General features: G+C 40.8%; 1 protein-coding gene across 3 annotated transcripts in view; it reads left to right on the top strand.

The window, feature by feature from the left end:
- The window catches only part of PARD3B (par-3 family cell polarity regulator beta), a 1,047,303-nt gene that overhangs the window by 467,204 nt on the left and 552,802 nt on the right, over nt 1–27,297 (top strand). For all 3 annotated transcript variants that reach the window (XM_059168302.1, XM_059168301.1, XM_059168303.1), the window contains exon 4: nt 27,128–27,237. In XM_059168302.1, the coding sequence (XP_059024285.1) occupies nt 27,128–27,237 (110 nt within the window). The remainder of the gene's footprint in view (nt 1–27,127; nt 27,238–27,297) is intronic.

Raw genomic sequence — 27,297 nt, 5'->3', positions numbered from 1 at the left:
CATGAAATTCAAACCCTTTTGCACCTCCTGGACCTACCTGTGCTGACCCCTGCCTACCTCTGTGGTAGGCTCTTCTCATTTTCTTTGCCATCTTGCTTTCCATAGTACGGCCACACTGGTCTCCACACATGTGCCTGTGCCGCACACTCACTCCCTAGATGAGGCACTTGTCTAGAGCAGCACTCAGGAGCTACCAGCAACACGAATGGTTCTGTGGTCCACTGATTTTCAGAAGCTGCCTAATCTGTGGATTCGTTTCTTTCCAAGAAATTTTTATGCAGAACCCCAGCATATAAAAGGAATGAACGTGGTGTTACTCTGACTCACACGAGAACAAGAAGACCAAGAGCCACCTGTGGGGGCCTCATCTTCTTCTGGAAACATAGGATTCCGTGAATCATGGTCTGCGAGTCACTAATCTTGTGCCGTGCTGGCCACCTGTCTTCTGCACTTACTGTCTGTGGCTTCTCTGAACGTGGACCACTGTCCTTTGAGGCGTGCAGAATGTGCTTGCTGTCTAGCTGAACACCCGACTATCCCTTCTTAGCTTTCTTTCTTAGATGACCAAGCATGCTACCCTTGGAAAGTTAAACCACAATCTAAGTAGAAAATGAAATGGAGATATACGAGTTAAACAAAACACACGTAAGCAACTTGTAAATAGTTCTCATCGGCTTTGTAAGAGTCCACAGAAGCAAGAATTTACTGGGGTTTAGAGAGGTATAGGAATAATTCATGGACTTCTTGGGACATAAGATGAGGACCAGAAATTAGTAAGGAATAGAAAGAAATGTTACAGATACAGACAATTTTCTGTATAGTTAGTCTGAGCAAAAGCTTAAAGAGAGTGAGAAAGTTATGGTGGTTGAGAGACCCTGGATCAGCCTCACTGACATCAGGTCATAGACTTGAAAGTATGTGGTATCACACTGTGCAAGGCGTCAGGTGCCACACTATGGAGACAGATTCAAGGCTATGGATGAATGGGGGCCATGAAAGTACCCAAGGTAGTGGAAGGAATAGTCGCCTAAATGGTTAAATGCATTGAATTTAACTATTTTAAAATATATTATAAAAATATAATAATTTATATTTTTAAATATAAACATAACTGTGTTTCAGGCAGTAGGCTCTATACCGCACTTTAGGTGAATTTCTAATCTTCACAATTCTTATACATAAATTCCATCATTATTTCCATTTACGAATGACGAAGTAGAGTTTTAGGCATGTTTTGCTACTTGCTCAAAGTCATACAGATTTCACAGGTGTAACAAACAGGATTTGAGTCTATGTCTGTCTGTTAACTTACATGCTAAATGAAACCAGAATGGGAAAACCAACTGGGCATTTTTTACAAGATAAAGTCAAGAAGTAAAGAGGATCTTACCAAGACTTATTACTTCAGGATAATTACAAAACGCACTGTCTAGAATTTTCTACTTTAAATACACTGAACCTAGGGTGGGGTTAGCAGAAATGGAATAGTTATATTTGAGAGACATTAATCTCATTGTGGCATAGAGTAGATATGAAAGTCCTTTGATTACTGAAAAATTTTATGTAATGGGCCCCTCTGCTTTTAGGGTCCACACATACAATTTTATTAGTTTTTCTGAAGGTGAGCAGGCTCCAAGGGCTGAGACCCCTGAGAGATGGATTTGTGGACTTCTAGCACTCGATCGGTGCACTACAGAGGACGAATCTGTCTCAGGAACTGGGCTTGGTAACCTGCTCAGGCAAGTCTAGTCAGGAGACCAAATCACAGGGCACAAGATCACGCAGTACAAAAAGAATTAAAACAAAGGGAATTGATTATTCATAAGAGATATTTCCATTAAGCTTGGTCAGCCTGTGAATTACCCTTCTCTACTAGAGGATCTTTCTATCCAAATCTCCGTGGTTATATGTTTAGGAGCAGAACATTCTGTTCTCAGAGCTGAGCAAATATTCTCTGAATTTTCCCTCTTTAACCTCTGCCACCTCCCACTCCCTATTTTCCTATTAAGAGGAAAGTTGTGTCTAGAGACCACGGGTCTGGAGAAAAGAGCACAGAGGTAAGAGTTAAACCAGGGTTAAAACCCCAGCTCTGCCCCCATTATGTACCTTCTCTTGTCTTGGGACTTTTCTCTCTCAAACTGGGTAATCATATCTACCTTTGCAGGGTTTGCCAAGGGAATGCAAAGCCTGTAAGCCAGTGCCTGGCCTACAGAAGCGTAGTGTAAGGTTACAGATACTTAAGCCAGTTAAGCCAGTTTCTAGCACAGACAGAACACTGCACCCTCACTTTGGGGAAATATGGTAATTGTAACAAATATGTCCTGCTAAGGAACAAAAAAATGAATGAACTAAAATTTAATTTAATTTCTGTTTATTTAGTCACTCTCCTATTCTTGCTTCTGAAGATACATTTTGGTTGCCACTTTCCTGGTCAAGAACATTTTGGCAGATGGCTGGTTTCCTCTGAGTTTTGTTTTTGTTTTGGTTTGGTTTTGGTTATTCAGAGTAACCGTTCACTAATCTAAAACTCCAATAGCATCTTAACAATGCCTAAAGGGAATAAAAAAACAAAAACAAAACACACACACTCATTGCTTTTTACTTCTGTGAATGTCTGTCCTAGCCTGGATCATTGTCTTGAATAATATCTCACCATTTTCCCTGGCTTTGCTTATTGGTCTCAAGAAAAGACTCTCATGCTCGCCAGAGGGCTCTTCCTGGCCATCACCCGCATCAGTGATCTGCTTACTGACTTAATTTCTGCTTAGTCTCAGTTGCCTAAACAAAGTGGTGATAGACACTACTGAACTGTCCTATATGGGTCCTCTCTCACCCTGGGCCTGTCACCATGACTAGCCAGGAAGGTGGTACCATTGGTAGAAACAGGTCCAAGGGGTGCTGCTGGGAGGGAAGAGGGAAGCATAATTTATGACACCGTTAGTTTCTGCAGAGGTGCTATTTAGGTGGTATTTAGGTGGTTAGAGACAGGGACTAGAACTCTCATTTAGAAATCTTTGTTTTTTAGTGATACTAGAAGATAAAGGATAAAGTCTATTCCTCAGCTATAAATTCCTTCAGTGTTTAGTGAGCATACGCTATTGCCAGGCACCATGCTAAGCACTGGGAGTCTAAGAGTGAGTGATTTGGAATTCTCTGAGACATTCACTCTCTGGGGTAGTAAATGGGTGTGATATGTCTGTGTACACTTACCTACTTATTTATCCACTGTGTAGAGCATGATTTCTTCCATTTCGTATTCAGAATATAAAAGGAGATCAGTAAGTGTGGGAAGAAGGGCCGAAATTTGGAGACTTCGAATCTGTCTCAGGAACTGGGCTTGGTAACCTGCTCAGGCAAGTCTAGTCAGGAGACCAAATCACACTTATTGGCCATACGAATAAGGCACCTACATTTTCTCATTTACAAACATAGTATTGGACTAGATTAAGTGTTTTGAGCTGATCCCTTGTCGAATCAGGTGGTTCTGCAATTATTCCAGAAATGTTTGACTTTAAATGCTTTTGAAAGGTATAATAAAAATAATATACACAGTTAAGTAAGTGTATTATACCTGGACTCTTCTGCCTCAGGAGAGGCTCATTGTTCTTGACTTGTAATCAAGTATTGGTGAGTTGGTGGCAAGGTCACCAATCTGAGTTAGCTCTGTAACTAACAAGTTTATATGTAGATTAATAAAATATTGACTTTTTTCTGTTTTGCTTATTATGTTCCATGCTCTGTTTTACTTGGCCAGTGGGTTCTGCTGCTAAGTCTCTGTCCCTGGCCCAAACCTGCAGTACTCCCTCAGCTCTAAGAAGCTCTAAGAAGCTATTAGGACTCAGAACAAAAGTACCTTTTACAACCAAGTCATCAGAATGGCTGACTCTTTTAACAGCTTATTAAGATGTAATTCCCAACAGAGAATCCATCTGCTTAAAGTGTACAATTCAGTGTTTTTTTTTTAAATTTTATTTATTAATTTGACAGACAAAGATCACAAGTAGGCAGAGAGGCAGGCAGAGAGAGAGAGAGGAGGAAGCAGGCTCCCCGCTGAGCAGAGAGCCCATGGGGCTCGATCCCAGGACTCTGGGATCATGACCTGAGCTGAAGGCAGAGGCTTTAACCCACTGAGCCACCCAGGTGCCCCAATTTAGTGGGTTTTAATGTATTCACAGAATCATGCAACTATCATCACAACAATTTAGAACATTTTTTTTACCACACCACAAAGAAACCTGCACCCCTTCAGAACAACCCTAACCTCACACCCCCCACTCCCCAGCCCAGCCCCAGCCTTAGGTAACCACTAATCTACTTTGTGTCTCTATAGATTGGCCTCTTCTGGACATTTCATGTAAATGGAATCATACAATAGGTGATCCTTTGTGACTGGCTTATTGAATTTAGCGTAATGCTTTCCAGATGCATCTCTGTTGCAGCAAGTATCAGTATTTCATTTATATTTATTGCCAAAAGATATTCCATTTTACGGATATACCACATTTCATTTAGCCATTCATCAAGTTATGGATGTCTAGTTTGTTTCCACACTTTGGCTATTATGAATAACGCTGTTAAGAACATTTTTATATAAGTTTCTGTGTGCACATATGTGTTCATGTCTTTTGGATATGGACCTAGGAGTGAAATTCCTGGGTCACATGCTAACCCTGAGGTTAACCATTTACGAAGCTCTGTCGTTCCTTCCATGGCTGCCATATTACTTTTATGTCCGCCAGCAGTACATAAGGGCTCCAGTGTCTCCACAGCCTCACAAACCCTTGTTCTTATCTGTCGTTTTGATGACGGTCATCCACGGGGGAGTGAAGTAGCACCTCACTGTGGTTTTGATTCACATTTCCCTGAAGGTAGACGGAATGGTTCTTGAAAGAAAAGTGTCAGACTGACAAAGACAAAAATCAGGAGAAAGTACAGAGAAAGAAAAAGATATCCAGGATGCAAACATAAAGATCAAAGTTGGTTAGAGAACTGGCCAAGACATAGGACACAGTGGGCAGGGCAGTGCTCGCTAGAAACTGCTTTTCTGGGTTTTGGCTCTGACGTAGACGCCCATGGTGGTGAAGTGGCAGTCCTTCATGAAAAGGTAAGGATGTATTTGTGCCGTAGCTCATTCTTACACAATCAGTTCATATGAAAAAAAAGTGGCCTAAAGCCGTTTCAGTTTTTCAGAGTAGTTTGGGTGCGCTTAGTGTTCCTGCGTACGCCCTTCCCGGGCTCCGCGCAGTGGTCGTCCTTGTCTCTTCAGCATTGATCTTGCGTTCTTCCTTCACTTAGAATGACTTCTCCTATCTTCTCTAGCCATTCAAATCTCAGCCTTAATATTGGGTGACTCCCAGCCCACCTGCCCACGTAGACCCTTCTGACCTCCTGGACAACATTGACAAGTTGCCTTTTAGATCTTGTACCGCATTTTGGTGGATTACACTGCTCGGCTTTGTCCTTAATGAAAAAATTGTCTTACGTGGTTCGTATGACTTTACATGTGTTTCCAAGTATCCCTGCGTGTTCCTTGAGGAGAAGGCATGGGTTTATACTACCTAATACTGCCTATAAGACCAGAAACGTAATAGTTGCTTAGAGCCTCTCCTTTTTGTTAAATTAAATCAATGTGTTATTCTTAGTTTCATCTAAATACTTCATAGAATTTCTTAAATGCAGACAGGTAAAAAAAAAACAAACCCTATCTTATAAATTCATTAATAAAAAACAAGGGGAAGAGTTATATTTTCAGATAAAAATAATAAGTTTATTTCCAGATCAGATCACATTTACAATTATAACATTTCTTTAGAGAATTGGTAATTTAGGAAGGATCTGGGGAAAGCAAAGCCATCTATGCTTATTAGATTTAGGGGACTTGTTCTGTATACTACATAATTTTTGAAATGTCTGTATGTTGTCAAAGTCAGATGGGTAATACTGCCATAAGGTGGCATTTCCCTCCACGTTTAAAAACTCTGGGGTTATGGGGTAGGGCACTTCAGTTTGCAGACTCTGATGAGTTGCCCTCACGGTTGGTCTTTCGGAACACCATATCCCACTCCTGTCCTTGAGCGCTCCATCTGAAATTAGAGATGAGCAAAGTCAAGCAAACAAGGCAAAGGTTAACACGGGCAGGCTAACAGGGAACAGATGGGAGTTGTCAGCCTGAAAGTGAGGTCCCGCTAGAGGCCTTCCCTTCAGAGACCACGACTACTTGAACTGGAAATCTGACCAGGAAGGGACTCCCCAAGCGACCTTGCCTCAGAGCACCTCAGTGGAAAGGGTGACAGAGTTCAGAGAGAGGTGATGGGTGACAGAAGGGCAGAGAAGGCACAATTATCTATGGGTTGCCTCAAAACAGCAGAACTCTAACGTAGTAAGTAAAGCAAATGTGAATAATTTCGTGAACCTATATAGATAGGTCTACAACCGGAAAGGTGTCCTGAAAAGGACTATTTGAACAGTTCAAAAGAAAAACATCCACACTGGCCAAACACAGATTTTAAAACTCTCCTGAGGATTTGAGAACAGATGATGAGTAGCTGGAATGTAGTATAAAATAATTATCTAGATGTTGTACAATAAATTTTATTTTACATAGTAAGCAAAGTATGTGTTGCGGGTTTGCCTGATTCCAATGAAGGACTGGGACCACAAATGATTACCCCTTACTTTTTAGGGTTAACTTCACAGCAGCTGCTGTGGTGGTCCCTTTGGAAAGGCTGACTACAAAGTGGACCAGAGTGCCTGGGATTGTGATGTGGCATCAGGAGGCAAGTGTCTCCTCCTGTGGCAAGAAGGAGGAGACACTATTTATTGGACACCTAATACGTTGTAAGCATTTTGCTGGACATTATTCATTCACATTAACTCTTTTCAATGATCCAATGCATTTTCTTTTCATTTTTAGCTGAAGTATGAGGAAACTGAGATTCAGCTAAGTTAAAGAACTTGACCTGTTCATACATGATGTAAATGGTAGAAATAGGGAATCTGGATCCTTTTTTCCCCCATTTTATTTTATTTTATTTATTTCTTTTCAGTGTTCCAGCATTCATTGTTTTTACACCACACCCGATGCTCCACGCAAATACGTGCCCTCCATAATACCCATCACCAGACTCACCCAACCTCCTACCCATTCCCTTCCAATCTGGTCCTTTTAATTCCATACCACATGTCTTTTTTTCTTGCACTTTATTATAGTTCAGATGCATTGTTAGGGTGCCACATTCTTCCCAAGTGATCAAATGTCTTTTGCTTTTGCTTAGGAAAGGTAAACCAAAAAAAGAAGATCCAAAAAAATCCAAAATATCAGGAATTTACCTTTTTCAAATAAATTCAAGCCTTTATACTACCCTTATTTCCATAATTTTCTGCTTTCAGTAATCAACTTATTTCATTGTTCAGCTTTAAACAATACAAGAATAATAAATCTAATGATTATATTCACTCAAATTCAACTAGTTCTACTTTAAAAGGTGTATTACTGTGTCACAAAAAATAGATGTGTATTATATATCCTGTCTAATTTATCTGTACATAATTGCCTTCCATCCATAATTCTGTTACTTTGTTAAATGACCATGCCAGTATCTTCTTGAACAGTCTAGTTTTAAGCACTGAATTTACCAGCGATCAGAATTTGCCAGTGAACATTGAATTAGAAAATGCCTCCATTCAAAATTTTATACCAATGCTCTTTAGAAATGTATTTTAAATTTCATCCTAGTGAAACCAACTTAGAGTGAATCTTAATGGGCTAGAACAGAATAGATTTGAGATTGATTTTTCCCATAAAATATGCAAAGCCTTATTTTTAAATAGATTTTTTCTCTGTAATATCGTTCCTTTTCTCTGTTTAACAGTGAATTTGTCTAAAACATTTCTTTTTCAGATTTTACTTAAATTACAGTAGAATTAATTCCTTAGAATTGCCAAGGTAGGTGGAAAGTACAGAGAAAGTCTAGATTTTAGACCATGTTAACTTCAAGACAGCATTTCGCCCGCAGCTGTTCTCAGGAATGATGTGCAAGTTTTCCTATGTTTAAAACTGTTTTCAGGCGCAGTTCTTCAGAATATTATCATTTGTTAAGCAGTGTAACCATGCACAACTGTAACAAGCCAGAACACTGTTGGGGCCCCCAGCCCCCTTACTTCACACATCCACTAGGCAGACTGTTTACACCAGACAATATCTATGCAAGATGTCCCTCTACATCTTTCTCTTTTGCTTGCTTCTTGTTAGTTACAAAGATACATACTGTGCCAGGCACTAAGCTGGTTTCAACAGCTATTTATTTAGATTGTGTGAACTGGAGCTGAACTTGAACCCAATTAATAGCAACTGAACTTGAACAAACTGATATGAAATCATTACAGGCTCAGTTCCTTGGTCCATTATCCCTGAAGAGATCATCCGACAGCACTCCAGGTGCCTTTTCTATGCCAAATCTTGGTGCAGTGCCCAATCAGAAAGTGTCGGGGGGATTAGAAGTTCGGTTGCATTGGAGTTAGCTCATTACCACATTTGTGATCGCTTTCACAGAGAGGAGAGGTGGTGATCCCAGTGGGCGGGATCGCAGAGAAGGCTTTGTTTTCAGCACCATCTGGCACATGGTTGGCACTCATTAACACAGCACAATGTCGATTAAAATAATAATTGTACACGGCAGCAATGCTGCTTAGATGGGTCCCTACCTTTGGCCTTCCAGCAAAGGATATGGAAGAAAGGGGAAGCTGCGGCGGTGCCTCTGATAGCTATGGTCGCTGGTTTCTTGGTGCCTACACCTTCCCCAAATCATAGTCTTCTTGTTATTTTCAGGTATTCATTTATTTTTAGCAGCAGTATCTTCCTTTTCCTTTTTCTTTTCTTTTTCTCTTTCCCTTTTTTCCCTGTCTTCTTTTCCTTTTCCTTTGTGATTAGAATGAGCCTGACTCTCTTACCAGACCCTAGCTAGATGCCGTATACCTATCCTAAAACTAGGAAACATTTGCTTAAAGGACATTCCATTCATTGATGTTTCTTTTGCAACTTCAGTTCAGTGTAATTGTCAGTTTTAGGTTTTTCTCCTTTAAAGGATGCCTTCATTTGTGGACTCAACCAATCAGGTCCTTAAGAAAACAAATGCTGGGTGCCTGGGTGGCTCAGTTAGTTAGGTGACTGCCTTCGGCTCAGGTCGTGATCCTGGAGTCTTAGGATCAAGTCTCACCTTGGGCTCCCTGCTCAGCAGGGAGTCTCCTTCTCCCTCTGACCCTCACCCCTCATGCTCTCTCTCTCTTTCTGATTCTTGCTCTAATAAATAAAATCTTAAAAAAAAAAAAAAAAAGAAAGAAGGAAGGAAAGAAAGAAAGAAAGAAAGAAAGAAAGAGAAAAAGAAAAAAAGAAAAGAAAAGAAAACAAGTACAGCTTTACATTAGCATGTCCAGGACTTTGATCAGGCAGAATGTGCTTTGGTTTGTTCACAGGAGTCTCCTTAGAAAGCTGTGCTGTGGCTGCAGACATGGGGACAGTCTTTTAAGGACAGCTGGCTGGGTCAGAATTGTACTCTTACTCTATCCTTGCTGTCTGGCTGGGAACAAATCACCAAACTTTCTTTTGCTCTCTGTTTCCTTTGCCATGCAATGGATTTTAATAGTCATACTCAAGCTCTAGAATTACTGTGAAGATTCACAAACACACAGAGCATTTAGAATCATGCCTGATGCTTGGTGAGATCTTGAGGAGGATAGCAATGACCGCACCATCATTTTTCGCAGAAGTTCACATTTCCTTAAGAATGTGCCTCATACGTACTCAGATGACCCCCAGATGATGGGACTTTCTAGCTGCGGTAATGGAGGTTGTGACTAAATGGACATTGGTCCAGATATGTTAATCAGCTCTTTCTGATAAAACACCATGATTTAATTCCTTGTCTTGCTAGACTGAGCTGAGAAGAAGCCATCTGATGTGAGTAGGTTTCCTACAGATACATGAGACACGTACACCCTGAGAGTTCCTGTGGTCTATCCCTTGTTTCCCGAGCAGATTATGAATATGTTAGACCACAGGGATTAGTTGTGTATTTCAGTGTAGGTGGTGATCATGTGGTTTTCTCTGGCTGCAGACCTATGGACAGCATGTCCCCTGGTAACCTCCCAATCCGTACCCTGCGATGCGGAGTGTGATCAGGGTCTTTCATTCTGCCACTTGGCATATGCAAAAGCCTTCAAGGAATGGGCTTTCTGCAGGAGTGTCTCAGTATCATTTATCCCACCAAGAGAAGATGACAGACATTTTAGATGCAAGAGAAAGACTAAATGCATTTGGTTAAACTAGCAGCACTAAAACGAGCAGCGTCTTTGTGCTATTGCTTTTTATCTTCTTTCCTGCAGCGGAATATTGAGCTTTCCCAGGCTGTGCTTCAGGTATTAATGCCGAGGTTAGGTCGGGCACCAGTGTGTTCAGTCTGTGACACTTAGATAGCGGAGGCGAACTGCTCTCAGCTATTAGGCAAGGGTTTCTGGATGCCAGCGATTGCATGCGTGTGGCTTGTGATCAGAACGATTCCACGGCCACGGAGCAATGGGCTTGCACGCCTGTTGTCTTTGGTCTGCTGTTTTTGCCAAAAATGTCAGCGTTTCTCCCACAGACCTGCCCGAACAGCACATGCACTGTCTTCTTTAGTTGTGCTAACTAACTCGCCGCTAACATTTCGGAAAATTCAGGATTATGGAGGAGTTGCCTGGAACCTGCCATTCCTGTGAAGAAAAAGTTGGAATAAATAAATGATTTTTTTCCCTGAATTGATACTTTGGGTGTGTTGGTGGAATTTGTGCCACAGTGTTCTCTTGGGCAGCGTGGCTTTCCAATTCTCTGCCTTGGTTTTAACATGGCAAATGCTGGAGTATGAGCACTGACAGGTCGTGCTTCTGGTTTTTCTGTTTCCATGGAGCTGGATCAGTGGCCTGGGTTCTTCTGGAACAGACATGTAAAAACCCTGTCTGGGTAGTGGCCTGTCCCTGAGGACCAAGGGTGATTCCGACTTCGTGTCCCTCACTCCCCATGCCCACCCAGTTCCTGGACCCGTGGGGTCACACACTCTGCATCTCATCTTCTAAGTTGAATCAAAAGCCTGTATTGCTGATTTGTCATTTAATTCTGCACTTCCTGTCTCAGACCCACCTGTACCCCTGCATGATTGTTCAACCTACACCGGTCCTGACTATCTCAAGTCCTTCTTTAATTTGACAAATGTCTATACAGTGCCTGCAGTGTCCCAGAGTCCTGGCCTACAGCAGTGCAAGGAGAAGCAGGATCTCTGCTCTGGAGAGGCTTCCTTTCTGGCCGAGTCTGCAACTATAGCTGTAAACAGATGCACAAACCATCTCCGATGGTTGCCTTGCCATGGAGAGAAGGAAACTGGGTAAAGGAATAGAGAGTGACCATGAGAGAACTGTTCTGAGGGAAGGCGGAAGAGCATTCCAAAAAGAGAGATCAGCCAGTGCAAAGGCTTCCCAGTGGGGGCCTTGGACATCACGGGAGGGAATGGGTCGGTGACTGCCTGTCCACCAAGGCGTCGAGTCTCCTGCGAAGCCCTCTCCACCACTTCACCGCGTTCTCCCTCTCCCTCCTATAGCACTTTGCAGTGATCGCTAGGCTATCTTTGTTGACATCATCTTACACATTACTGCGCATAAGTCAGTCTCTCCAAGGCCCTTTGCGGTCAAGGACTATGTCATATTCATCTTTGTTTCCCCAGGATTTAGCATTGTTCCTAAAATGAGCAAGTTTCCAATAAATGTTTAGGCAAGATGAATGTTAAGCAGGACATAAAATTTCAGAAACAGAATGACTCTGGAAGTAGACTAGCGGTCTCATTCCTGGGTGGCAAGTGTTTCTTTGTGGAGTTCGTAACCCCCCAGAAACCCCTCAAGCCAGTCTGGGGTTGAAGCTTGCCATGGAGCATCCTCCAAGGTAAATTCAGAGCTCTTTCTCTTTCTTTCGAACACCTTAGATTATGGCTCAAAGCCAGAAAGCCAGCACACACACATATAAGTATTTACTGTGCTTTGAAACAGAGTGTATCATTACTATGTGTAACACAGACTGGTATTTTCTGTACCAGTTTCTATACCGTCCGTGGTACAGAATGCTGGTCGTGACCCCTTCCATGGATTTCAAGCCTTATAAGTGTTTTGCAACCCACAAAGTGAAAAAGTCCTGCTTTCAAGGATCAAGAGAGTCCCCGGAGGTAAATGTCTGAGAAAGCAGCCTGAACTCTAGCTGTGGGGCGGCGGACTGCTGAGCACACTCTGACCGTTGGCTGAGTATTTGCACAAAACTAGCAGTCACCATGTGGCCACCAGGTGAAGCGAGCCGTTCCTGACGAACACTTGGGTTGGGTCCTAGGGGCGCCTTTGTAAGTCAGAATTCCCTTGTTTGAGCTCTGAAAAGTGGTTGCAGATAGGTCTCCCAGTCATCCCGTCTACCATATCTGTATATAGTTTTATGAATGTTTTAGGTAAACGTGTCGTTTCTAAAATGAGACTGTGGGCCCACTGAGATGTAAGGATCTTAACATTTCCTCTGCCAGCATGTTTATATAAATATTGCTGTCGTTAAGCGTGTTCAAATAGCAGAACTATTTTAGTCTTTTTATCTCTTTAAAACTAATTTAAATCTGAGCATTAAAAGACTGTTTGATACCATATGTTTGTTTTAGATAGGAAAGGAAATCTATTCTAAACATAAGGGTTGATGAAATCTGTATTCTAAACATAAGGGCGTATGGAATGTGTATATAGGAATGACAGTTGGCGTGGATTGTGTCGTGGCCACAGAGTCCTCCTGTCTAGTGTGCCTGACTCTTTCGTCATGTGATTGTGCAGCTCTTGAACCTCCACACGGAGGGTGTACTTCCTCACCACTTCCTTGAATATGTTCTCAGATGCTTTAAGAATCCAGCATTTGGGGATGCTTGCATGGCTTAGTCGGTTAACCATCTGCCTTCAGCTCAGGTAGTGATCCCAGGGTTCTGGAATCAAGTCCCCCACTGGTCTCCTTGGTCAGTAGGAAGTCTGCTTCTTCTTCTGCCTGCTGTTCCCCGTGCTTGTGCGCTCGCTCTCTTTCTCTCTCTGACAAATGTATAAATAAAAAATTAAAAAAAAAAAAAAAAAGGATCCGACATTTGCTGGTTAGGAAGTCATCTTATTGTGACATGTTAAGTCTAATTGGAAATTGCTGATTTTTCTCTTTGAAGACCCTTTAGAAACTACTATCGAAAATGACCAGGGTCTACAGACAGAGTCTCACAAGCCTTTTGTAAAAATATTGGATAGGCTTCAAGAACATAACCAAAGACTGTCACAAACTGGAATGATCCCATCACACATCCCATGTAGCTGTGTACACGGGAGGAACAAATTCAGTGTTCCGGTGATGTTCCTGGCATACCTCTGGTTTACCCTATTGCATTTTGAAGCCCAGATGTTTCTTCTGTGGAAGCAACTCGGCACGCGCCCACATGTGTCTGTTTTCCAATCTAGATGGATACCGTAGTAGGAGATAACCTCGGCAGGCAACATACAAAGGCGGTTCTGATAGCATCCCAACTTCCGTGGATAGCTTATAAGGGCAATTACTCCTTTTCTGTGTCAGCCTTTTCTGAAACACCAGTGTATTGGTTTGGTTGCCCTGAGAAGACCTGAGGATGAGATTATGATCCTTCACCTCAAATTAAGGAAGGCTTAAAAAAAAAAATGTCTCAAGAACCATTTGACAAGTTCAAGTACTAGCTGATTCAGGTACCAGCCTCTTATCAGCTCCTGCGACTTCGTGCTTTTCGTAGGTGGTATGTCCATGTTGTTAAATTGTATTAATCGAATTCCCTCTAATCTTTGTAGATTATGCTTTAATTTGCTATTCTGTCACTTTTTTTTTTTAAAGATTTTATTTATTTATTTGTCAGAGAGAGACACGGAGAGAGAACGAGCACAGGCAGACAGAATGGCAGGCAAAGGCAGAGGGAGAAGCAGGCTCCCTGCCGAGCAAGGAACCCGATGTGGGACTCGATCCCAAGACGTTGGGATCATGACCTGAACCGAAGGCAGCTGAACCAACTGAGCCACCCAGGCGTCCCTATTCTGTCACTTCTTATCAGAATTGTCTATTTCATGCTATTTGGTTATAGGAAATACTAACCTAGTAAAATGCAACACTTAACAATAAGATGGGCCTGTGATAAAAGCCACATGAAACAGGTATCCCCTTCAACTTTATAAATATCTCATGTTCTGGTATAATTTGGCTTATTCCCAGGACCTATGCGAAAAACAGTGATATAAACCCACTTATTCTGCCCCTTAAAATAGTCATAGATTTCTAGTCTTTGGCTCATTTTATCTAAATTGATTGGAACCCAGTCATTCCTCTGGCTCCCAAAAATCTAGATGTGGAAATTATTGTAAAGTCAGGGTGCCTGGGTGGCTCAGTGGGTTAAGCATCTGCCTTCAGTTCAGGTCATGATCCCAGGGTCCTGGGATTGAGCCCCGCATCAGCCCTCAGCAGGGATACTGTGTCTCCCTCTTGCACTCCCCCTGCTTGTGCTCTCCTCTCTGACAATAAATAAAATCTTAAAAAAAAAATCAGACCAAACTCTATATTCCTCACACTTAGTATCATCAAGCTGTTTATGTCCCAATCTTTCCTTTGAAAGTTAGAGGTTTAATGCTGTTAGCAAGAGCAGTTTGCCTCTTCTAAAGAATCATAGAAACACAATCTAGTTCTGTACTCGTGGCCTTTGGATTTTGATGCACATCGAATTTGATGCCAGGAGTTACACAGAAAAGTCGATAACGGTCCGTGGATCATTGCCTTGCTATGCCGCCGGGTGAATTAGTCTGCTGGTGTAATGTGCTCCAGCTTGTGTAATGGACCTATTTAGTAGCAAGACAACAGCCATATGAAACACCTGGGTGGGCTTCCAGGGTACTTTCAAGTGGATTAGATTTCAGTTATCTAATGTGAGGTCACGAAGGCTTGGACAGCTGGGGCCAGCTCCACAGCATGGGCAGACCATGACCCCTGCCTACTGAACACATAAGGTAAAAGGTGCTTGGGGTCAAAGCTGACCCCTGGGCTCCAGGAGTGGATATGGGTCAGCACATGAGGTCTCAAGCACCAGTTACAAATGTTGGAAAAGTCTCCATGCAGGACAGGATAGAGTCACATTTTCCCTTGGCACTTTGCTTAGACATCTTCCTCGCCAGGAAAGCCTGGTTTCTGTGTTTGCTGGATTGAACTTCAATTGATTGATTCTTGTTTAGAATTTTAAGTGCTATTAAAACAGAAACTATGCCTTTCCTATCAGAAGTCAGGCCCTGAGAGGCATCAAATTCCTTTGGTGCCTCACAAAGGACATTTGGGGCACATAGGCATTGGCATAGAAACCATCTTTTGAATAACGGTGGCTCCATAATGCACCACTTCTTCCAGTCCTGCCAGGGACTTTGAATGATCCAATAAAATGTAATGATCAAAGGTTTCCAATGCAGCTGATAAGTCATATAGATTTGTGCCCAGGATGCCTTAAATTGACTTGTGGATGTTTCTCATCTATCATGAAGGACTTGGTGATTTGAATTTAGTACTTTGATGTTGCCAGTAATTGTTTGCAACTGCAGCTGAATGGCCTGAAGGCATTGCTGATTTCTCCCTTTCTCATCTTGCAGAGAGCTAGTGAAGTAGTCTTTCTGAGGCTGTTCTCAACTCCATGGGAACTATGGCCTAAAATTTAGGACAAAACAGAGGTTCCACAAACACTTGGAATAGACCAACATCATTGCCCTAAGGAACCATCCCCATCGTGTTCCACACGGAATCAAACCGTCCTCCCAAGTGCAAAGCCACTCCACTGGACACATACTAAGACTCACTTACTAAAGAAACCATTGAGATAGCTCCAGTTATTCTTTTGGTAAACACTTTTCACATATTAATCTGCAAATGTCTTTCGAAAATGTATTTAAATCAATTTCTCAATACTTGAAAACAGTGCTTTGGACTATCCCTTTTTGGAGGCCTCACTGCTGTTTGAATTAGATTAAATTTAAACTCCCCTATTTTAAGACCTTCTAGGGAAGTTCTTCTAAGCCTTTGTCTCCTCAACCACTTGCTCCTCCATCATGTGGTTCACGCCTGTTTTCTTAGTAGCGTCCATACGTGGATGCCCATCGTTAGTCTCTCAAATCATGTGTCCATCTGCCTACTACAAATATTATAAATACCTTAATCATTATTTCAACCAATTTATCAATTTGTAGATTTTCTAGATTTCAAAATGCTTTTTAAAAACTCCTTCAGGGCAGCTGGGTGGCTTAGTTGGTTGAATATCTGACTCTTGGTTTCAGGTCAGGTCTTGATCTCGGGACTTTGAGATCGACCCCCACATCATCGGGCTACGCGCTCAGCAGGGAGTGAGCTTGAGATTCTCTCCCTCTGCCCCTCTCCCACTCATGCTTGCTTGTGCATGCTCTCTCTCTCACTCTCAAATAAATCTTAAATAAATAAATAAAAGCTCCTCTAAAGTCTCTTTTCAAGTAGACTCAACTATTATCCTTCTAATTATTTCACAGGTTATCATAAATCTTCTGAATATTTATTAACCTCATAAATATCTAGGAAATACAGTGGTAAACTCTGGAAAACTGGAAGACCAACTGACTGGGCAGTGGCCTAAACCACAGTGACTGAAAAGACTGTAGTCAATATTTCAGAGCCTCTACTGTGGTTGTTTAACACTGGTGTTGATGTCACTTTCATGCTCATTTATCATTAAGTTGCAAGGGCGATAACGTATGCCGCATTAGTGTGACTAGTGTTTGTTTTAAAATAAATGTTGATGATGAAGAAAAAAGTGTTAGGTAGTGGGAAACAAACCTGACAGTAACAATTTATTTACATACTGGGGCATAGGCCCTGCTTACACATACACACACACAAAATTCTCTTGTCTGGGGCACTTCAGAATCCAAAGATTTCTGAATTTAGAACTTGATCTTTGTTCCTCTAGTACTGCTTTGTTCAGTTCAGCATGCATCCATTAATTACCCACTCTGCCAGGGGTCCTAAGAGATTGAGGTGAGGGGCTTGCCATTAAGGAACGTATGGTGTCATGTTCCCCCATCCTGCTCCCTCCCCATCACTTTCTCACAGTCTTGCTTAAGTACTTGCTCTATCCTTATCTAAAATACACATACTATATGTATACTGGTTTAGTGTCGCCTATCTGCCTCCAGCTTTCTACAAGCTCTACAAGAGGAAGACCTTTGTGTGCTGTGTGCTGATAATAACCAGAGTGCCTTGAAGGCTGCCCAGTTTATTCTGGGCATTCACTACATGTTAAATTGGTAAATTAAGGGGATACAACGAAAATACAACTATAACTAGACACCTAAGTCAAAGTGGGATGTGACATACCCTAAAAAGGTACAGGGCAGATCTATAATTTGTAGGGTTCTCAATGTACCACATCTGGGGAGATTAAGGGGCTCCTGTGTGGCCCAGTCAGTTGAGCATCCAACTCTTGATTGTAGGATCGAGCCCCATGTTGGGCTCTGTGTTAGGCATGGAGCCTGCTTGGGATTCTCTCCCTCTCCCACTGTGCCTCCCCATCCTCCTATCTCCCTCTCTTAAAAAAGGCGGGGGGGGGGCATAAATTTTAAATTAAAAAATATAAAAGACTTATTTAGAATGATTGAAAACCACACCAGTTTACAAATTAATATACTGGAGATGTCAGAAAATATGAAAAAATATTTAATGATACACTAATTGATTACATATTAAAATGCCTAAAATTAACTCTTTTACATGTTTTTCCTTACAATTTTTGACTGCATGTTCTTCAATTACCTCTTCATATGTAATGTTTTTTATACATTGAATGAACAAGTGATTCAGTCTTTGCTATAGAGTGGCTCTTTGAAATGCTGTTTAAATAATATTTGGGATGTATAAACAGGGAGCTTTGCACATACATTCTTGTAATCTGTGAAACTGCTAGAGAGGATAGCATGGGAATTTTAATTCTATGCTGCATTTTCCATCTAGGAGAGAACTTCCTATTTCTCAAGGTATCAGTGAGAACTGAATTATTCAAATACTGAATTATATGCAATATTATACATCGGGTGAGTGCAAGAATTTTCTGTAGACTAGCTTCTGGCTTTGTGCATTTCATATCTTCCTCATCTTCCAGCATCCACACCTTTCTATGTGGATACAAAAAGAACAGAGTTATTTCCATATGTCAGGGGCCCTCTACCTTTGTGTCATGATCCTTGGGGAACCAACACAGTGAGTACCAGGATTCTACCTATATTCCCCACCAAGGAATAACTGTACACTCTATACACCTCACTGCTTATAACTATACACAATATTGTCTGTGAACCATACAAATATAGTCTATTACATTCAAATGAGATACATACCCAACTGATTTTCCCTTTAACTGGATCCCAGAAATGTCCTTGGCCACTCTAGATTCATCCATCAGGAGGAGTCTTTAGAGTTGAAAGAGATAGAATTCACTCACTGCAATGGAACTATTATACTTACATAAAGTTTACAAAACCATACGGTCACAGGGTTGTGTTACTTAGATTCCTCCTGGGATCTGGTGCAGGGCCCCGAACTTACGCTTCCTTAGTTCCATAGCAGATCTGTATCTGGTATTTCAAAGAAGTAGAGTTATTTATGACTTAAAGACTGGACAGGCTTACAACTGACCGTCGTAGAGAACAATAATTTAGAGATTAGAACCAGCATGAACGCTGAGTCTATAGGGCATTTTTAGGCAATGGCAGATGGTCCTGGTTGGTGTGAACCACGTGGCAAGGAATGCAATACACGATGTAATCAGAGAAGTAGGTTGGGGGAAAGCAATGAGGTCCTTGAATGCCAGAACAAGAAGTTGGAGGTTGATGTGGGTGGGTCAGTTTCCATTCCTTCCACCTCTATGATTTGGAAGCTTTTATTTGGGTTTATTAATTTGGATATCTCTAATTGTGTTTGTTAATGGTTTGTTTCTTTTTAACTGGATACCTTTCAATCAAGACCTTTGCTTGTGTTGAAATCCCTCTGTAACTTGTCGATATTTTGTTTTTTTTTTTTTTTTTTTTTTTTTTTTTTTTTTTTAAAGATTTTATTTATTTATTTGTCAGGCATAGAGGGAGAGCGAGCGAGTGAGCACAGGCAGACAGAGAGGCAGGCAGAGGCAGAGGGAGAAGCAGGCTCCCTGCCGAGCAAGGAGCCCGATGTGGGACTCGATCCCAGGACGCTGGGATCATGACCTGAGCCGAAGGCAGCCGCTTAACCAACTGAGCCACCCAGGCATCCCCGATATTTTGTTTTTTTAATATTTTAGATTTTACTCTAACTAAAATGACCACTTCTGTATTTCTTTCATCAGCAATGCTGAAACACATAAAGTGAGTTTTGTCCCTTTTTTTACTTGCCATTGTTTTTAATATAACACTTGGGACTTAGTGCATATCTAGTACATGGCATTAGCTGACTTTAAATAGCATGAGTACATCAATATTGTCAAGTGGTTTAAACATTATAAAAAAATTCTAGATTTGTGTATATCGACTGGCTAAAATGTGAAAAATTCAATATAAGAAAAAGCATGTGTCCTCAGAAATACAGCAATAATATACTGTGAGTTGAAGGCATAACCATTTTCAGAAAAAAGTATAATTTTCCAGTAAAGGTCAGTTTAAAACCCCCTCTCTTGTGTTTATAGCAGCGGTACTCCAATTTAAGTGGCTTTCCAACTAGTGAAACATCTTTTATCATGTATATGCCCATTGATATCTGTTGTGTAACTGGTAACTATTCTGTGAATTACTTGCATTTGTCCTTTCATGTTTTTGAACAGGCATGTTTTTTGCAACCCACAATGAAAGAAAAAAAAAATGATACTATTCATCAACTTGAACTTCTTTGCTCCTTTTATGGCAATACTGGGAGCTACTTTCCTAAAGGAGTGATATTTAAGACTAAAGTATTTGGACAGCTACAATTCTGCTAAAATTTGAGTTGGTTTCTCTTGTGTGGTTTTTCCATCATGGTGTCTGAAAGCATGTCACAGCTGCCTCATTCATCACAGGCCAGGCGCCAAGGCTGGTCAAGCACTCCTGTAGGGAAAGTGGTCTCTTCTTGGTCCTCTGCCATAAATTGTGCCACTATTGATATTATTACCAGGTTTTTTTCTTTTTTTTTTTAAATGGGTCTCCAGATTTCAGTGCAATGGAATTTGTTAGGTATATGTTGAAAAGCCTTTTTTAGCACCCATAAAATCCTTACAACAAAGAAAATCTGGTTGTCTCCTTTACAAATGATGCACTACTTTCACTCATTTTTTTAAATTGAGGCATTAATAGGATTACTAGGAAGAAAATACTGGTAAGACATTTAAGCCAATCCCCAGGAGAGATCACGCACTCTGGGAGAGGTGCCGCTGTGCCTTGGCTGGTACATCCAGCCTTTTGCCAGACATGCCCATGGGGCCGTAGATTAATGTTTGTAGCTTTTAGCTACACATCCCCACCACCCTTGCCTTTTATCTGTATCTCTCTATCCAAATCTTCCTTTCTGCTGACCTCCTCAGATGCAAAGGAGGGCCCCGGCGTCGGAGAGCTGTCATTTCCCTTTCTCTCACGCACCTGCTCTCAGAGAGAACGTGACCCTGCGGTAGCACAGTGTCCAGGAAATAAGGCTGGAGTAGAAATCAAGTCCAAGAGACTTAGAAACTTAATTTCTCTGGACTTCAGTTTCCTAAATGGCTACTAAATCATGGAACTATCTCTTTGTAGATCTGGCACGGGACTTGGGTGTAGCTTACCCAACACACTTACTTAGCTGATGAGGAGAGAGGTGAGCCTCGGAAGTAGAACAGCTTCCTAGAAGTTAGGCGGCTGCCAGTGCCTCCTCTAGAAGACCCCCTCCTGAGCCCCCCATCTCACTTTGCCACATCCCAGGAGGACATGTCCATATTTTAATGTCAAAGTGATTCAATTAACATCAAATTTATTCAGTGGGTGTTGAAGTACAGGATAATTGAAAGGCATTCCTCTACGTGCTAGTACAAACTCTATTAAGGAAAGGTACTATGGGAAACCCAGATGCAGCCCATGCCTACTGTTAATATTATTAATATACTATTAATATTGATTACCTAGAAAAATGTGTCTTTTCCTACTTATCACTTTTTAAGTTTCTAAGGTTTTTTAATTATTTGCAATTTATTTTTATCCTCAAAGTGAAATATTTACCAATTTCGGTGTATTTCAATAGCTTTTTCCCGTTTTGTATTTATCTTGTTATCCTCAGTGTCAGTAGCATTGCCGAGAGAACATGTTTTCTTTCTTTAAACTGTCTGTTTTGGTGATTTGATAATTCAGTAACTACAGAAGTAATCCCTTAGAGCAAAGGAAAATTGAAACTCTAAAAAGACCAGGTTTTATCCCCTCTGTACGTAAACAGTTTATCTTGGAAATTCCAGTCCCTTTCTCCATTTTCTCCCCCCCCCCCCTGCCTTCGCTGTACGTTTGCCTTTGTGGCTTTGTTTGCCATTTCTCATTCTAGATACCCTTTCTTTCTGAAGCTTCTGTAAGAATGTAAAATTCTGTTTCTCTCATTGTTTTGTATGTGATGCCATTGATACACCTGTACGAACTCCTCCTTTTCACATTTTGTTTACCTCATCTTTATCTCTGCTTGTTTATTCTGGAAGCCAATATGATTTCTAATCTGAACTTCAGACTCCTCTTCATGATGCCCAACTGAACATCAGTGTCTTGTTTTTAACACACTTCAAGACATCTTGGATTGAAAACATTGAGTTTGTCTGTTTGTTTCTAAAACAAATCAGAGCAGTTGCTGAAATTTTCCTATTGCCCTCTCTTCCCTAAGCAAGAAGTATAAGAAACGTTTTAGACACCTCTTTTATGCTTCTCATTTGCTTTGTATACATGTTCGTTGCTAAATTCTCCCATGTCTTCTCCTAGTTAACCGTTCGTTCCATTTCTGCCGGCGACCGCTGAGTCTCTATCCATTTCCCTCTCACTGCCCTTCAGGTCTCTCTGGGCTTGAGTCCACCACGTGCCTTGATGGCACGTGAGCTGGGATGCCCTTAAGCTCTTTAGGTATCAGTCACTCTAGAATGAATAGGACTAGTACTGATGACAAGTTAGCCTTTTGGTTTTGCTCAGGAGAATCATTAACCATTTTTAGGTAAATCTCTACTCTTACCAGACAAGTTAGAACCTGTACCTTTGTGATGTTTTTTTCCTCTGCCCACTGAGGTATCATGTGGGTGATTCTTCTGGGCTTTGGTTTTCGTCTCGATAACTGCCTGTCTTTCTAAAATGTCTAAGTCTTGGGGTACCTGGTAGCTCAGTCTGTTAAACATCTGCCTTCAACTCAGGTCATGATCCCGGGATCCTGGGATCGAGCCCTGCATCAGGCTCCTGGCTCAGTGGGGAGCCTGCTTCCCCCTCTCTCTCTGCCTTTCCCCTCCCACTAGTGCTCTATGGTGGGCTCTTTCTCTCTCCACAAATAAATAAAAATAATTTTTTTTTAAAGAAAATGATGTCTTTCAAAAATCTCCCAAACAGAATTTTATGTACAACACATCATCTGTCATTTAAGCTAATTCCAGCCCAAACACATCTTCCAAATGTAGGGATATGTGTGTGTGTGTGTGTGTATGAGAGAGAGAGAGAGAAATTATAATAAAGAGATGGAAACTTACACGGGTAACTTGAATTGGCCTTTATGTCTTCCACGGTTCATTAATATACCCATTTGATCCTTTTAACTAGTTGCTGCCTCTTTTAGAACTCTTTTCTCCAATATGAAGCAGGTGATCCTCCTCTGTCCCCTTATTTACATTTATAAGGACAATGGACAAGCAACTGTGTACCCCTTTCAGTTCTTGTTTTGCCATCATTCGAATGGTGACGCTTGAGCAGTGGGAGATGCGGCATCATCTATAGACATCCAGGAACTGACTCTTGTGCTGGTTGGCACAAGGCCTGGAGAACCTGATGAGTCTAGGTATCTCTGTAAAGGGAAGTGCAGTGAGTGATTCTGTCCCGAGTGTCACATAAGCCCTGGGCATTCGTGAACAGGACTCCGGAAAGAATTCAGACTTTCCTGGTGGCAAGCCCCTGTCGTCAAGGACAGAGTCACCAGCAGCTACACATTTGATCAGCAGCTCTTCTGCTGAGAGGGATGCTACTTCTCTTTGGTGCTCTTTGGCTTCCATTAAGTTTCTGTGCATCTGCTTAAATAAAATGGGACTCATCCAGTCTACGGTGTGCATGTTCATTGGTGTGGGTTCAATAATCCATAGCTAACCCCACTGGCACAGTGCGCTGATGTCTACCTCTGTGCAAATTGTTCCTCGGCCTCACATCCTCTTTTTTAAAAGAAAGCCTAAGCAAGCACCATGACTACTCATCTTAATAGTAGTCACCCCTTGTATAGCTCCTGATACACAGTGAGGCCTCAAATAGTTAACCATGTGGAAAAACATAGTGCAGTTGTGTAAGATTTTATGCTGTAAGGTACATAACATTTCTTATTTTATTTGAGCTTTGCTACCAGTAGCTTTTAAACTCTGATTCCAAGGAATACTGCTGTTCTCTTGAGCTGAACTGAGGACTTTTGCCTCTAAAATCTAATAATAAGAGTCCTTTCTTAATTAACTAAAAAATACCAATGAATAATGGGTTATTTTTTTCCATTTTCAGTTCCCTTCCCACACCCTTTTTTCTTAAAAGCTTTGATTTCTATAGTAAGTCTGTACCTGGTTCAGCACAGGATTATGTTTTACTAGTTTAATTTACATATTATTTCTTTTTATAAATTTTATTTACTTATTTGAAAGAGAGAGAGAGTGAGAGAGAGCACAGGCTCGGTGGGAGGAGCAGAGGGAGAAGGAGAAGACGACCTCCCCCCCCCAGCAGGAAGCCCCACATGGGACTCGATCATGGGACTCCACCCCCGGACCCCGGGATCCTGACATGAGCCAAAGGCAAATGCTTATGGACTGAGCCACCCAGGTGCCCTCATTTACATATTATTTCAGGAAAATTCGGTGCTCAGCTTTTGAGCAGGTGACACTGTTCACAACAAGAGCCAAGTGCTATTAAGTTCATTTTATGGGGGGGGGGGGGGCAGGATTTCCTGCATGAAAACTGCAGACTTCAGGGTTCCATGTCCCATGCCTGCCTTCTTTTATTTCAGCCTTCTATCAACACGATGATTTTTTTTTTATCACCAGGTTTTAAATGATGAGAATGTGTCACCAAGCCACCCAGTGTCACAGAGACAGGAGAGGTGAATCTCGGTTTTCATGACTCCAAAATCCATGGTCCTCTTTACTGTATGGACACATGATCATTCTTAGAGTCGAGTCTAATCTCACTGTTAGGTTATAAGCTCCTTCACGGCAGAGGTCATGTGTTATTTACTTTTTCCCTCCCACAGAAAATTCTCTAAAACTGGATGTGGTTGTCTTCCTTTTGTTTCAGTTAGTGATGCTTGCAAGGTGGGCCTTCTACTCTATTACATATATATAAGGATTTCCCCCAAATTGTCTCCAGTACTTGGAATTACTTCTATTAGGATGCATCTGTCTGTCCTTTAAGTTATAACTCATCTCTTCTTGGCAGGCACCTTCAAATGAGGCTTGGCAATTTAAAAAAAAAAAAATACAAGTATCAAATGAATTTTAAATTGCCAAAGGAATGGTTGTTTAAAACTCTCTGAGATAGCAGTTCATATTTAAATATGCTCATTATTAATTCCAGTGTGAAATGATTTATGCTTATTATTAACACATTAAGACAGCCAAAGGAAAATTAGAAGGTGACTCAACAGGAGACATTTAAGTGTGGAATCCAAAAAAAAGTAGAGAAGAACAAAGCTTATTCCAGATGAGTTGGAATTATGTTTAAGGTCTAGCCACCTTCCTTTGTTTTTTTGTTAATGATCCAAATAGTGGGTACACTGGTACCAAACTGAACTGTGTTGTCCCAGGAAACACCCTGTAATATTATGGCCTATTGATTGAATGCACAAATTCAAACTCATATTGTCATAGAATTATGTCTTAAATAATTAAACATTTTGTTATTGAAACAGCAGATATTGGTGATAAGTAAAGAGTCATAACCATGTCCTTGGAGTTGCAAGAAAATTATCTAGGGTGGCTTTAAGAAGAATATATTTATTATACAGGAAAAGTAATAGGACTCTCTCTCTCTCTCTCTCTCACACACACACACACAGACACACAGACACACACACACACACACACACGTATATTCTGTATATATTCATATATGTGTGTATGACTCGGCTGAAAAAACAGTACAGTTGTCAGTCACTAAGATTTCCATTTCTGTGCCTCTAAATCAACCTATTATTGGACCTTGGTGTTCCATGCTGGTTTTACTTGCTTTTAATTTGTTTGTTTTTAGATCACTGGCATGCAATGGTCTGGTCTGGCTTAAATGTTTAGAAACTAACTGGAGTTTCATAGAGTTTTCTCCAATCTCCTCTTAATTTTTAGGATAATAGATTGCTTCTGAGGATATCACCTTTAGACAGATTTGTTCACTTTATATTAACAGTAATTCAGATCACCTGAATCGGGGAAAATATTGGTACAGGACTGAGACCCTATTGCCTTGAGATATTTATGATATTTTCACTCCTACTTATTTTCATTTAATGTCTCATTCAAGAGAGTTGGGAACCATACAACTCTTGCTATGTCACTTGCTTAAGAAATTTTTTTACATGGAAATGGAGGAATTAGGGAATAACATAGTGAAATGTTTATTAATAAAAAAGAAATAATGGGCTGTAAACTTGGGCTTTATAACACCTTTTGGTTAGTATTTCATCCTCAGTAGATCTTAATTTCCTATTATAAAAGAAGTTATTTTTTTAAAAACAAGGATAAAAAGAGTCTGAACAAAGTTGGAAGGTATTAGCATCTATATTTTGTACAAAGAATAAAAATGTTGGAAATCAGATTTGTAAATAACTTCAAAATGGATTCACTTTTTGTAACTGTACCATATAAAATGAAATATGAAAAAATGTTCTTTTAAGCAGCAATAGCTCAAGAGAGTTGGGGAAGATTTTGCAGAATATTGATAAATGGAGAATTGCATTTCTCCTGCTTTCCATTTTTCCCCCAAAGTGTGTGAATTAAAAGTTAATTTTTATAAGAGAGCAATTTTTAGACCACAAAAGGATTTTTTTGAGAGTTTCCTCTACAATGGCCAATTTTGTATGAAACAAATTATTTTAGGCCTAATTGTAGGCAGACTAGTTAGACCGCTAGCTCTGTTAAGGTTGAATTTCACTTGAACTTTCTAATAGTATGATCTTTTCTCAGAATTTAATAACTAGCTCAAATATTTAATAGTGGAAGCTTTTTATTAAATTAAAAAGAAATCAAGATATTATTTTAGAAGAACTAACTTATTTTCCTTACCAGTTTTATCGACTTCAGGAAAAAAGGAAGAGAATGGAACCAATCTCTTTCTATACTTCAATAGACATTAATGCTCTAACCCCAGCAAATAATATATTTCAATGTATATTGTCATTCAAAAGATTTGGGAAGCACCAAATGGCAGCAGTAACTATACTTCTAGCTCTACTGAAAAGCAAATTGCACTGACTATGTGAACCTCTTCACTCGTCTGCGGGATAATCATTCTTTTTGATACTCAGATACATTCTCTAGATCTGTTTCAGTTGCACACTGCCAACGTCTGCATTGCCTAAAGGTTTTGGTTAAGTACAAAGTCTTGTTTTGAAAGGCAAGTGAGGAAAGAAGAGAATTGCAAGATTTTGTTTCCATGTGTCGGTCTGTAAATAGATGACAAAAGATCATTAAATGGATTAATTTACAAGCATCCTTAGAAATAGAATGTTTTTACATAAAAGTATGTTGTAAACCTTTTTAATTAAATTGCATTGTACCCTTGCACTCTCTCCTCCCCAGGGTTCTGCTGACCTCTCACCTCTTACTTTGTCCTACAGGCACTCCACTGCTGGTGAGGAGAAGCAGTGACCCAGCTCCGGGCCCACCTGCTGATGCCCAGCCGAGGGCTTCACACCCCAGTGGCCAGAGTCTGAAACCTGTTATTCTAGTAGGTATCCTGCCGTTTGCCTTTCTAATGAAAGATCAAAGTGCCTTACCCATAGACTAA

This window comes from Mustela lutreola, chromosome 3 (assembly GCF_030435805.1).
Source record: "Mustela lutreola isolate mMusLut2 chromosome 3, mMusLut2.pri, whole genome shotgun sequence".
In the NCBI taxonomy this organism is placed as follows: Eukaryota; Metazoa; Chordata; class Mammalia; order Carnivora; family Mustelidae; genus Mustela; species Mustela lutreola.
Note: the sequence above shows the minus strand (reverse complement) of the source record. Positions and strands in the feature narration are given on the sequence as shown.